Source organism: Callithrix jacchus, chromosome 2 (genome assembly GCF_049354715.1).
Source record: "Callithrix jacchus isolate 240 chromosome 2, calJac240_pri, whole genome shotgun sequence".
NCBI classification, from domain to species: Eukaryota; Metazoa; Chordata; class Mammalia; order Primates; family Cebidae; genus Callithrix; species Callithrix jacchus.
The window spans coordinates 44,612,798-44,626,276 of record NC_133503.1 but is presented as its reverse complement, the minus strand read 5'-3'; the positions used below and the strand labels follow the sequence as shown (position 1 = coordinate 44,626,276).

Genomic DNA, 13,479 nt, shown 5'->3' with positions numbered 1-13,479 from the left:
TTGTGGTGTTCTCTGTATTACCTGGGGTTGAATGTTGACCTGCTTTGCTAGTTTAGGAAAATTTTCCTGAATAATATCCTGAAGGGTATTTTCCAGCTTGGATTCATTCTCTCCGTCGCATTCAGATACGCCTATCAAACGTAAATTTGGTCTTTTCACATAGTCCCACATTTCTTGGAGACTTTGCTCATTCCTTTTTATCCTTTTTTCTCTAATCTTTTCTTCACGTTTTATTTCATTAAGTTGGACTTTGACCTCTGATATCCCTTCTTCTGCTTGAACAATTCGAGTGTTTAAACCTGTGCATACTTCTCGGAGTTCCTGTATTGTATTCTTCAGTTCCATTAATTCACTCATACTCCTCTCTAAGTTGTCTATTCGCAATAGGATTTCATCAAACCTTTTTTCAAAGTTCCTAGTTTCTTTACGTTGGGCTACAACATGTTCTTTTAACTCACCGAAGTTTGTTATTATCCATTCCTTGAAGAGTGATTCTGTCATCAGGAGGCGCTCGTTCTCCATCAAGCCTTGTTCCATTGTTGATGTGGAACTGTGATCATCTTTAGAGGGAGAGGCGTTCTGACTTTGAGTATTCTCAGCTTTTTTACGCTGGTTTCTTCCCGTCATTGTAAATTTCTCCTCCTGTCGTCTTTGAAATTACCAACTTTCAGATTAGGTCTCTTGAGTGGACGTCCAGGTTGTTAGTTCCCAGGGCCAGAGCAGCAGCGTTAAAACTGATGGTGCTTTTCTGCCCAGGATTCTCCTGTCGGGCTTCCTTCTTGTTTCCGTAGTAGGCGACTCTGCCTTCCCGGGGCTCCAAACCTCGGTCAGAAGGGGAACCGGTCCCGTTTACTCTGCGCTGAGTGCTGCCGCGTCGAGGTGCCGGCGGAACCGCTGCGCCGACCACGAGAGTCGCGCTGGCGACTCGTGTGTTTCCACCACTGGGGGATCTTCTGCTCCATGAGCGACCAGACTTTGTCTGAAAGTGTGGCGTCCTCTAGTTCTCCGCGCCTTCCCTGAGAGCTGCAATCCCGGGATGTTAGCGATCGCCCATCTTGGATCGTTCTCCCACTTCTTAGTTTTGAGACCTTGTACAAATCACTTAAATTTTCTGGGCCACAGGATTTTTTATCCATGAAATGAGGATACTATAGAACCTAACTTTAGGAGTGCTGTGAGGAGTAAATAATGTACCTTATACACTTAAATAGCACCAGTCAAGAAGTAGGCTCAGTAAATGTTGTTTAAAAATGCAAATTAGTGTCTTGCAGCCTGCTAAGCATATTATAGTTATTTGTGTATTGTCCTTTAATTCTTGTGTCTTCTTGGATGCAGATGTCTCATGGAGACCAACCTCTTAATTTCTCCAATATTATAATAGATTGGTATTCTTGGAAAAACTTTTTAATTCTCTTAGACCAAAGTCACTATTTGATCCTCTGGGTATTTTAACTTTCAGAAGTAATTTAGAGTCCTGGGTTGACCTAGACCAATCAAGGTGTAATATAACTGCTGACATGCTCATAGTTCATTGGTTCCCTAGTGTCATTGATCATAATGCTGAATCACTGTCAGCATGTGGATTCAACAAAATATTCATTTGTTGGTTGCAAAGGCAATTAATTTTGATGACATGTTTTAAAGGAATCCAGGGAAATGTATTTGAAATGTAGTTACATATATATATATATAGTGTGTGTGCGTGTGTGTGTGTGTGTGTGTGTGTGTGTATGAAATGATATTAGATTCAAGAGTTGGCTTCTTTACGATCTCATTTAAATTAGAAAAACCAGCATCAGACTGTTTGAGTAGTAATATATTTTTAAAACTATGTTGGTGATTTGCTAGGGAAATTACTGGTTTTGCAAACTTTGAAAGGGATTAATAAATCTGGGAATAAAAAAATGACTTCTTAGTGCTTTTCATGGGAAAATGAAACAGAACTTGCATAATAAGTTAAAACAGTGAGTAGCAGGAATAATGTCAGGTCACTTTTCATGTAAGTATAACATGTTCTAGGCAGTTATATCTCTGCATATGTACTTGGCTCTCTAGGATGTGTAGCGAATATTGACTATCCAAGAAAATCAAGAGTAAGAAATTATTTTTTACATGCCATAGGATTATCTGAGGACTTATGTAGTATGACTTTCTTTTTCCTTTAAACTTTGCAGGAATATCTTTGGGGATTTTTGTTTGGTATTAATTCACTTTTCTCTGAAACAGTTTTAAGAAGGTGGTATCTCAGAAAATTAAAAAAATTTTTTTGGTTACCTAAAGGGATATTTTTATATATTTGGTTGATCCTGTAAAGTGAATTCTTTGGGCTTGCATATTAAGTCAGTCTAAATAAACAGTCGTAAAACCATATTTATTTTATAAATCTGAAAACCTTGTGCCTTGTCATCTTTTCAGTGCTGCCATAATCTTATCATACTTTAAATGATAATTGTTCGGAGCTAGTAAATCTCATTAACAAGCAAATGTAGGTAAAGGAAATCATGAGTCTAAGGTCTTTCCTTTAACTGCTGAAATCTGGAGATTTTATCAATTGAGAGGCATGATTTGGAGGAAATATGTTTTCAACGTATTCTTACTGTGATTTTTGTTTTTCTGTACCATTTTGGCTACTAGGAAAATCTAGAGAAGGTGGGGCCTCGTGTTCTGGATTTGCAATTAGAATTTGATGAAAAAGCTGTGCTTATGGAGAATATAGTCTACTTGACTAATTCCCTTGAGGTAAGAAGGCCAGGGATTGTAATAACTAGTCAACTATAGTAAACCATAATCCAGCTCTTTTATTTTATAAGAAATCTTTTTATAAACTTCATCTTCTGTGTTTAGTATCTTTGACAAATATGTCAGTCAAAAAATATTTTTGGAGAGAGAAAAATGGGTGAGTATAAAAATTGCAGGAAAAAAATGATCTGTCATCTTTTTTCATCAATTATTCCTAATTTACATATAATTCATTATACATTTAAAAACTGTATATGTCTGGATATCTACTGAAAATTATTATTATTATTATTTTGAGACAGAGTCTCACTGAGTCACCCAGGCTGGAGTACAGTGGCATGACCTTGGCTCACTGCAACCTCTGCCTCCTGGTTTCAAGTAATTCTCTGCCTCAACTTCCCGAGCAGCCTGGGATTAGAGGTCCCTGCCACCACTCCTGGCTAAGTTTTGTATTTTTTGTAGAGGTGGGGTTTTGCCATCTTGGTCAGGCTGGTTTTAAACTCCTGACCTCGTGATTCACCCGCCTCTGCCTCCCAGAGTGCTGGGATTATAGGAGTGAGCCACCACGTCTGGCCACAAATTGTTTTTAAGAAAACTTATATTCAAATGCTTTCCAAGCCTCTCATGTCATGGAGTACTCTGAATTGCTGCCTTTTTTCCTCCTTCCTTTTTGATTTGAAGAACTGGATTGATTATAATTTCTGGTTCAAAGTATATTATGATTATTCCATATCTTGTCATGTTTTTTTCTCCCAATTTATAATAAAATGAACATGAATCTCCTACCCAATCCAAGAACTAGGAGAGTACCAATAGCTTTTACATGTCTGACTTTCTCTCCGTCCAATCTTTGAGCCCCAGTCACAACTTTAAAAATAGATTGTAAATATACTAGCCTTAGACAACTTAGGCAAAAGGAAATGTCATTTGCTCTAGAAACTGTTAGAGCACTCAAAAAGTGGTTCTTGGCCAGGCACAGTGGCTCACGCTTATAATCCCAGCACTTTGGGAGGCTTAGGTGGGTGGATCACAAGGTCAAGAGATCGAGACCCCTCCTGGCCAACATGGTAAAACCCTGTCTCTACTAAAGATACAAAAATTAGCTGGGCATGGTGGGGCCTGCCTGTAGTTCCAGCTACTTGGAAGGCTGAGGCAAGAGAATCACTTGAACCCAGGCGGTGGAGATTGGAGTGAGCCGAGATCGTACCACTGTACTCCAGCCTGGTGACAGAGCAATACTCCATCTCAAAACAAAAAAATGTGGCCCTAGTAATAATGAAGACACTAAAGTAAAAAATGCAGGTTTGGAGTTTAAGTAAAATTGTTTTGTGAAATATGGAGTATAACGAAAGTTATTTCTATTTAGCATTTTATTGTGAATTTGTTAATGAGATTAATAAAACATTAAATGACGTCTATTTTATGTGTATCTAAATGTTCATATATATTCATGTAGGTCAAAAAACTTCTTGGATCTTTTCACCTGGACAGTATGGACACACCTCATGTTTAGGGTCATCTTATATTCAGACATATGCACTATTTTGTATTTCTGAGCTTTTCTTCCATTTATGTAAGCAGAATCCTTTTATTCTCAAATGATAAATTTCTGAACTTCTATTTGTCTTAAGTGGAACCCTCTTAGGCTGATTTCCATTTTCTCTTATATGGCAGATAGATGCCAGATTTCATTATAGAAAATGATAAACATGACTATATAAATAACAATACTATGAGGCATCTAAAATAAATGTTAAATACCTGATTACAGATTTCATTTAATACTTATATGGAAAATAGTAAAATTGCACAGACCATTTCATGTTAAGTGGGGAATCTAGTTTTGCTCTTGGTGAAATGAGGTGATGATTAATTTGAATCACATTAAGTGATACTAATAACTTCCATTTTTTTCCCTCTATTTAGCTAGAACACATAGAAGTCAAGTTTGCCTCTGAAGCAGAAGATAAAGTCACAGAAGACTGCTGTCCTGGGAAACCACTTAATGTTTTTAGAATAGAAGTAAGTTAAAGGAATCTCACTGAATCACTGCATTTTAAAACCAGAAGAGACCTTAGAGATCATTACATTGAAACCTATCATTTAAAAAATAGAACAAAGTAAGGCCCAGAGAAATTGTTTGGTTTGTTGTATGCCACATAGAAATGGGGCTGTACCTGAAGTGTCTAATTCCCTGGTCAGTGCAATACTTAACTTTTTCCTCACTTTACTATTATAGGAACTATCAGATGTTACTTGTGGGGTTTAAAATAAAACTATGGTTTTCAAAATCTGGTTTTTATTTAAAAATACAGGAAATTTAGGACCCTTTTAAACAGTTAAAAGGAGCTTTTAAACCTCAGATAAGTTTTGGTTTGTTATTCAAGGCTGTTTGGTTTTTAGTATAAACTGGATTGATGCATCATCTTAAGTTATGCTGGAATAGCTTTTTTTTAACTCCTTAGTTTTTGGCCATTATTGTCGAAGATAAAGAGGTTTTGGAGATTCTGGGTTTTTGTTTGTTTGTTTGTTTGTTTTTAATTATACTTTAAGTTCTGGGATATATGTGCAGAATGTGCACTTTTGTTACATAGGTATATATGTGCCATGGTGGTTTGCTGCACTTGTCAACCTGTCGTCTACATTAGATATTTGTCTTAATGCTATCCCTCCCCTAGTTCCCCACCCTCAACTAGCCCAGTATGTGATATTCCCCTCCCTGTGTCTATGTGTTCTTATTGTTCAACTTTTACTTATGAGTGAGAACATGTAGTGTTTGGTTTTCTTTTCCTGTGTTAGTTTGCTGAGAATGGTGGTTTCCAGCTTCATCCATGTCCCTGCAAAGGACATGAACTCATCCTTTTTTATGACTGAGTAGTATTCCATGGTGTATATGTGCCCCATTTTCTTTATCCAGTCTATCAATGATTGGCCTTTGGGTTGGTTCCAAGTCTTTGCTATTGTGAACAGTGCCAAAATAAACATACATGTGCATGTGCCTTTATAGTAGAATGATTTACAATCCTTTCGGTATATACCCAGTAATGGGATTGCTGGGTCAAATGGTATTTCTGGATCTAGATCCTTGAAGAAGGAGATTCTGTTTTTTAGTCTCAAAGAATCCATTCATATTGGCAGCATTTAGCAAAGTCCAGGAGACTGCAGTTGTGAGAGTGTATAAAATGTCCTCCTTGTCTTGTTAAGCAGAGGACTTAGATATGTTTTGTTACTTTTGCCACATTTGAAAACCCAGCAAACAGAAAAGGTCTATTTTGAAAATAATAAGGAAATCATGATCATGGGTATCTCCTGAATTTAGCATCATGTAAGGAATACTCTCATTACATTAAGATGTGGTAGCTTTTAATAGTTCAGTCATTTGAGCCATGGGAGATAGGTATGTGAAAGTGTTCTTTATAGAAATATATTTATTTCAAGCCATTTTCAAGTATTCTGTTAAGCTACTATGTATATAAATCTTTCACAAGACTCAGTTGACTTTGTTCCACTTAGAAATAATCAACAGGGTTCTGGACTATGTAGCTTCTGCAAGTACAACATAGAACTATGTTTAATGCTGGCCTTGCCACTTACTAGCTGTATGACCTTGTGCTGATTTTTAATCTTTCTGGTTCTCAGCTTCTCATTTGTAGAAAAGGGTCCAAAAGAACTACTTCAGGGATATAGAACTAACGTCGATAAAGTGCTTTATGATGCCTGGTACATAGTAGGGATTCAGTGATTGATGGTGGTTGTGGGAGAGAAAATGTAATTATTGTTATTGTCCATCATCAGTGTTGATATATGTAGTTTTGGTCATCTTTACCTAGGCATTTGGTTATAAGCATGAGCTTATACAGCTTTTCTTTCATATTGGAGTATGGCTTAGACATGATTTTAAAATATCAGAATTAGATCTGTCTTTCCATTGGGCATTGAAAAACATAGCAGATATTCCTCCTCCCTCGGCAGCATTCAAGTTTCATTTCCTATAACAATCATTTTCTTTTTGTTTTCCTAGCCTGGTGTGTCTGTTTCTCTCGTGAATCCCCAGCCATCCAATGGCCACTTCTCAACCAAAATTGAAATCAGGCAAGGAGATAACTGTGATTCTATAATCAGGCGTTTAATGAAAATGAACCGAGGAATTAAAGGTAAATTGTTCCCTGAACCTCTTATTTGTCAGTAGCTTGTAGATTAGGTGAGTTTTAAGCAGAAAGGAAAAAGAAAAGAGACTGGCTTGTTTATGGACAGCTGTCTATTATTAGGGAAAAAGTGTTGGGTTCAGAATCAAGAAAACTCCTCTTTTTGGGATTCTGTAGCTAGGTAGCTTGGTGGCTTTGCCATGTCACTTAAGCTCAAAACTTATTTTTTGTTTACTAATGAGAAGACAATAGAGGAATTAGACATTTTTCCATCTCTCATTCTAGCTCTTAAATTGTAGTGAGTTATTTCTGTCTCTCAGAGATATTCAGAATTAAGGAACACATACCCTTAATACTCTAAACTAACCTGCCCAGCAGGGTATGTTCCTGGAGAAGGACAAGAAACAGAGTAAAAGCTATTGAGTGTCTTCCGTGTATTAGCCATTTAATCCTTTTACAATTCTATAAGGTACAGGGTATTCTGATTATTTCCCTTTTACAAATGATAAAATGGAAGCTCAAAAAGGCTAAGTAACTTGCCAAGTTCATTTAGTAAACTCTAGAGCTGGAATCCAAATAGGTCTGACTCCAAAGCTCATCAGGTAAAATATGTCAGTAATCTTAACTTATTATCAAGATTAAGTCTGCATCTTTTGTGATTAGATTCAATGTAATAATTGTTGGCTTTTCTTTCACCATCCAGCCAGGTCCTTGGGTAAGCAGAGTGTGAAGGGAGATAGAATGTCGCTCTTATTTTTCTTCTGAGCTATGAAAACAAATTAATGTTGTGATTGTCTATTTTGTATTATCTTTTTTCTTTCTGATAGCAATCAAAAGTTGATTGGCCATTTTCTATCACTATAAAAATTTTGTAAAAAGATTTATAAATCCCAAACAGTAACCTAATTTATGAAACTATATTAGAGTAGTAACATTAATTAAAATAGACTAGAAATAGCTCTTTGGAATTTATTCTGTCATGTATTTTGTGTTCTTTTGAAGTTGTTTCCCTTCTGTGGACGTTTATTGAGACACTACCATATGTAGAGACAATTGTATAGAGATTCCTTTGTATGTACTAGGGGGCGTCCACAGAGAGTTGTTCACTAGGAGCTACATCTAGTGAAGGAGTAGGGAACTAAGCTATTGAAGTGTATGATAATATAAGGAGAAACTTCTTAGTGCCGTAAGAAAGATACAGATAAAACGTATAGCACAGAGGAATGTGATATTATTTCCAGTCGTAGTGATCAGGGATTAATTTATGGAGAAAATATTGTTTGGATGGGGCCTTGAACATTATACCCATGAAGGGAAGGAGAAAGGGTATACAAGCAGGGAAATAATGAGTTGCTTTTGTTTCCTTGTGTATGGAGCATCAGCAACAACAGTGTACTAGTGTTAGGGATGTTATTGTTTATAGACATGTTTTTTAATTGTGGTAAAATATACATAACATTTACTACTTTAGTCATTTTTACGTGTACAGTTCAGGAGGCTTGAATACATTCACGTTGTTGTGAAACCAAACCACCATCCATCTCTACAGCTTTGTCATCATTCCAAACTAAAACCCTGTACCTGTTAAATAATAACACCCACTCTACTTCCCTCGAGTCCCTGGTAGTCACTGCTCTACTTTCTTATTTCCCTTTTAAGTTTTATTTTTGACACATAAGTATACATATTTATGAGTACAGTGTGAGTTTTTGATACATATTTACAATGTGTGTTGATCAGATTAGGATAATTAACATATCCATGACTTCAAACATTTATCATTTCTTTGTGGTGAGAACATTCAACAGCTCCTCTTACAGCTGTTTTGAAATATACAGTATATTATTTGGAACTGTAGTCATCTGCTGTGCAGTGGAACAGTAGAGCTTATTTGTCCTATTTAACTCTTTGTACCTGTTGACCAACCTCCGTTCAGTCCTCTCTCCTCCATCCTTCCCAGCCTCTGATAACCACGATTCTACTCTCTACTTCAATGAGATCAACTTTTAGATTCCACATGTGAGTGAGATCTTGTGATTTAGTCATTCTGTCTGTCTTATTTCACTTAATGCCTTCTTGCCTCATCCGTGGTGTCATAAATGACAGCACTTCATTTTTTTTATGTCTGCATAATATTTCGTTGTATACCACATATTCTCTTTTCATTCATCCGTTAATGGACACTTAGGTTGATTGCATGTGTTGGCTATTATGAATAGTGCTGCAATAAATATGGGAGCACAGATATCTCTTCAACATACTGATTTCATTTCTTCATTTCTTTTTTTCATTTCTTCATTTCTTACGGGATATATATCCAGTAGTGGGACTGCTGGATCATATGGTAGCTCTATTTTTAATACTTTAAGGAACCTCCATCCTGTTTTTTATAGTGGCTATACAAATTTACATTTGTACCACACTGTTTTACTTCTTACCTTTATGTATTTGTTCTCAGTACCTCATGTAAGTGGAATTATACAATATATTTCCTTTTGTGTCTAGCTTATTTCACTTAGAAAAATATCTTCAAGTTTCATCATATTGTTATTTGCGTTTATTATGTCCTCTCAGTGAACTAGGTACCATAGAATGACAGCTTTTATCCTCAGAACTTATAGGCCACAAGAATCAGAAAGAGCATGATAGTGGCTTTTAAAGAAAATAGGTATTTGCGTGGACCCACGGGATAGGATTTTATTTATTTATTTATTTATTTATTTAGCGATAGAGTCTCTCTCTGTCACTCAGGCTGGAGTGCAGTGGCACTATCTCGGCTCACTGCAACTTCCACCTCCCAGGTTCAAGCAATTCTCATGCCTCAGCCTCCTCAGTAGCTGGGATTATAGGCATGCGCCACCACACCAGGCTAATTTTTGTATTTTTAGTAGAGACAGGGCTTCGCCATATTGGCCAGGCTAGTCTTAAGCTCCTGGCCTCAAGTTATCTGCCCACCTCAGTCTCCCAAAGTGCTGGGATTACAGGTGTGAGACACTGCACCCGGCCTGGATAGAATTATTATGAGATTATAGCAGATGAAAGGATGTATTTCTCTACTGAAAATTGTATTATGTTAAATCTACCTCTGTTTCAAATGTACTCAAATACAGTACTGACTAGGTTCTGCAGAATTCCTATCTCTTGTGTTTTCTCATTAAGCCTTTGGGATAATTCTTATCTCCTTTGTCATACTAGCAGTGAAAAATATTATCTAAAGTGGTTATTTTTTTTTGAGACGGAGTCTTGCTCTTTCGCCCAGGCTGGAGTGCAGTGGCATGATCTCGGCTCACTGCAACCTCTGCCTCCCGGGTTCAAGCGATTCTCCTGCCTCAGCCTCCTGAGTAGCTGGGACTACAGGCACATGCCAGCCCACTTGGCTAATTTTTTGTATTTTTAGTAGAGGTGGGGTTTCACTGTGTTTGCCAGGATGGTTTTGATCTCCTGACTTCGTGATCCCCCCGCCTCGGCCTCCCAAAGTGCTGGGATTACAGGCGTGAGCCACCATGCCCAGCCATCTAAAGTATTTTAAGTTTGATGTTAGTAGCTGCTATAAATTTTAGAAAATAGAACCATTAGAGGGTGTTTGAAATTGCTATTTCTATAAGTATCTGTAGAAGAGGTCCAACCTTGATACTTGACTAAAAATCCTCAGGATGCCTTGATATCTAAAGGGCCTGAGTATATTGAGTATATGAGATGGAGAGATGGAAGAGTTAAATTCAGTAACATAGTTCTTGGTCTGTTTGCTACAATAGTCAGCAAGTTGTCCAATTAATGCCAATTGTATTGAGGGTGATTATGATCTAGGCCCAGGAGGAACTGGACTGAAACTATCATTTCATTTCACAAAGGCCACTGAGTACACTATTTGATGATAATAAATTTGAGTCACTCACAACCCATGCCATATATGAGCTAATAACTTGGAGGTGAAGGCCTTCATTTCACATTATCAGTCTCTAGGGACTTAAAATCATTCTCATCTTTTCTCTAAGAGCCTTATATCTGATGCAGTTGCAGACTTAAATTTCAACAGTTTCAATGATAAGAGAAGTCTGGGATAAAGACAGTTAAACCACTAAGAATCCATGGACAGTAATGAACATCATGGTGAAACATCAAAGCAAATAATGTTTTGTCACTTAGAAACCTGATTGAGTTTTAAGGTTTCTTTGAAATCAGAATTGCTTGGAATGATGAGGGAGGTCTGTTTTAGACAGAAAGAGTGTGCGTGTGTGTGTGTGTGTGCATGCGTGTGTGTGTGTGTGAGAGAGAGAGAGAGAGAGGCAGAGGCAGATCTGCAATAAAAGCCCTTATGCATAAAATCTGCTGACAGAATTTGTCACTGCTTCCATAGCAAAATATTTGGTACCACTGATGTGTAAGTTGAATTGCAGTAGCTGTTAAAATGAATTGTATTCTTCCCCAAAATAAGATCACGGCTTTCATGAAGATTGTATCTGCTCCCTTCCCATTTTAATTTTCAGGGCTTGTACTAAGTCTGGGAATAGATTGTATGGTCCCTGCAGAAACTTTCCAAAGACTCTTATGCAGGGTTTGCTTTTGTGGTAGTTGCAGGTAATTGTTCTGTAAGCCCCTTCTCTGAACTTGGAGTCCTTTGGTCTTTGTTTCCCAGAGAGAACAGAATGCACAGATGACTTGTATTCTTGGCATAGCCGCCAGCTGCATTAATGTCTTCTTTTATCTCTTATCCCTCTTATGCTAAGCTTTGTACTCTCGACTCAACATGAGGGAATGTAGCTCAGGTCTGTTTCACAAAGGGTTGGAAAGTAATTCCGAAAATATCTTCTATTTCTATGGATCAGATTAAGTGTAAGTAGCCATGCTACACTTAGAATGAGATATAAACCCAGAATCAGCATTTGTAGTCATTTCTGGTGTTTTTCTGCCATATGAAATAAACCCATTTGATGATGGGAAGTCTCAGAATTGCTGAAGTAAATATACTTCTTTTGGGCTCAGTTGTTGGCAGGATTGTTGAATTTTAAAGGGATGGGCGCTTTTTTTTTTCAGGAGGTATTTTATCAGTTTACATAAGAGCAGATTAGGAAAATCTCAAGTAGGGTGGGTATTGGAGCTCATCCTAAAGCTCATTCTGAAAGCTTAAATTTCTGTCCTTTCTCTGCCTTGTCCTCTCTCTCCTTGTCTCATCAACTTGTTAATACAAACACTTTCATCTTTTGAGCAAACGAGAAACTGGTAATGCCATTTTTTGAAGTGGTAATTATTTATCCAAAAGTATCTCCAAGAAAAGCGACAGCTCTTGCAGGTTTAATGTATTCTAGGAAGCTCAAGATAGGAATAAGTTTTAGGTTTTTAGATACTCTGTACAATGGTTGATTGAAGCATATAAAAATGATTTGAGACCATATAGGGTAATGCTAAAAAATACACTCAGTTCTTTCTCTCTCTCAGTTTATAGTTCCAGGAGATGTCATAATCTCCTTTGATCTGGGTAGAAGTTGAAAAGGGATGAAGATTTGCTACATTTTAGCTTTGCTCCTGAGATTGTTTTTTTTGTTGTTTGGTTTTGTTTTTGAGATAGAGTCTCACGTTATTACCCAGGCTGGAGTGCAATGGTACAATCTTGGCTTGCTGCAACCTCTGCCTTCCATGTTCAAACTATTCTCCTGTTTCGGCCTCCTGAGTAGCTGGGATCACAGGCACCTGCCACCATGCCCAGCTAATTTTTTTTTTTTTGTATTTTTAGTAGAGACAGGGTTTTGCCGTGTTGGTCAGGCTGATCTTGAACTCCTGACCTCAAGTGATTCACCTGCTTCAGCCTCTGAAAATGCATGAGCCACCACGGCTGGCATGGTTATTATTTAATAATCTTAAGGAAATATTTTTGTTTAGATACAACAACCAGTGTGTTTAAAATGTGAGTTCTCAGACTGCTTCCAGGGTTTGAGTAAGTGACCATAATTAAATGCTCATATTGATAATTTGTTTTGTTGTAGACCTTTCCAAAGTGAAATTAATGAGATTTGATGATCCACTGTGGGGGCCTCGAAGAGTTCCTGTCCTGGGAAAAGAGCACACCGAGAAGACCCCCATTTCTGAGCATGCTGTTTTCGATGTGGACCTCATGAGCAAGAAAATTCATCTGACTGAGAATGGGATAAGGGTGGATATTGGTGATACGATAATCTATCTGGTTCATTAAACTCGTGCACATTGGAGATTTATCCTGGTTTCTAGGAATACTACTACTCTGATTGTGCCTACTAATTGGCTATCAGAACCTTAGGCTGGACCTAAATGGATTGATTTCATTTCTAACCAGTCAATTCTGCATGTAACCATAATTCTGCCAAGTCATCTTTAATTCCTGAACCTAATAAATTTTTTTTCTTTTCTTTGGGTGTCTAAGAAATGGTTTTTGCCGAACTTTTTTAAGAAAACAAATTGTTGCTATTTCTTAGAAGTTTCTAGTTTTTAAGATGAACACAGAAGTGTCAGTATGCTGCTTTTATGAGGTGTGCTTTATACTGTTTATGACAGCTTAGGTGTACCTAACAGCTTTTTTAAATTGTATATTCATTTATGGAGTTAGCTTTTTTTTTTAAAGAAA

General features: G+C 37.2%; 1 protein-coding gene across 7 annotated transcripts in view; it reads left to right on the top strand.

The window, feature by feature from the left end:
* Window positions 1–13,264, top strand: part of LARS1 (leucyl-tRNA synthetase 1) — a 74,335-nt gene extending 61,071 nt beyond the window's left edge. For all 7 annotated transcript variants that reach the window (XM_078362324.1, XM_078362321.1, XM_078362315.1 and 4 more), the window contains 4 exons: window positions 2,635–2,739; window positions 4,666–4,761; window positions 6,761–6,893; window positions 12,866–13,264. In XM_078362324.1, the coding sequence (XP_078218450.1) occupies window positions 2,635–2,739; window positions 4,666–4,761; window positions 6,761–6,893; window positions 12,866–13,071 (540 nt within the window). In that variant the 3' untranslated portion in view covers window positions 13,072–13,264. The remainder of the gene's footprint in view (window positions 1–2,634; window positions 2,740–4,665; window positions 4,762–6,760; window positions 6,894–12,865) is intronic.
* Window positions 13,265–13,479: the final 215 nt, after the last annotated feature.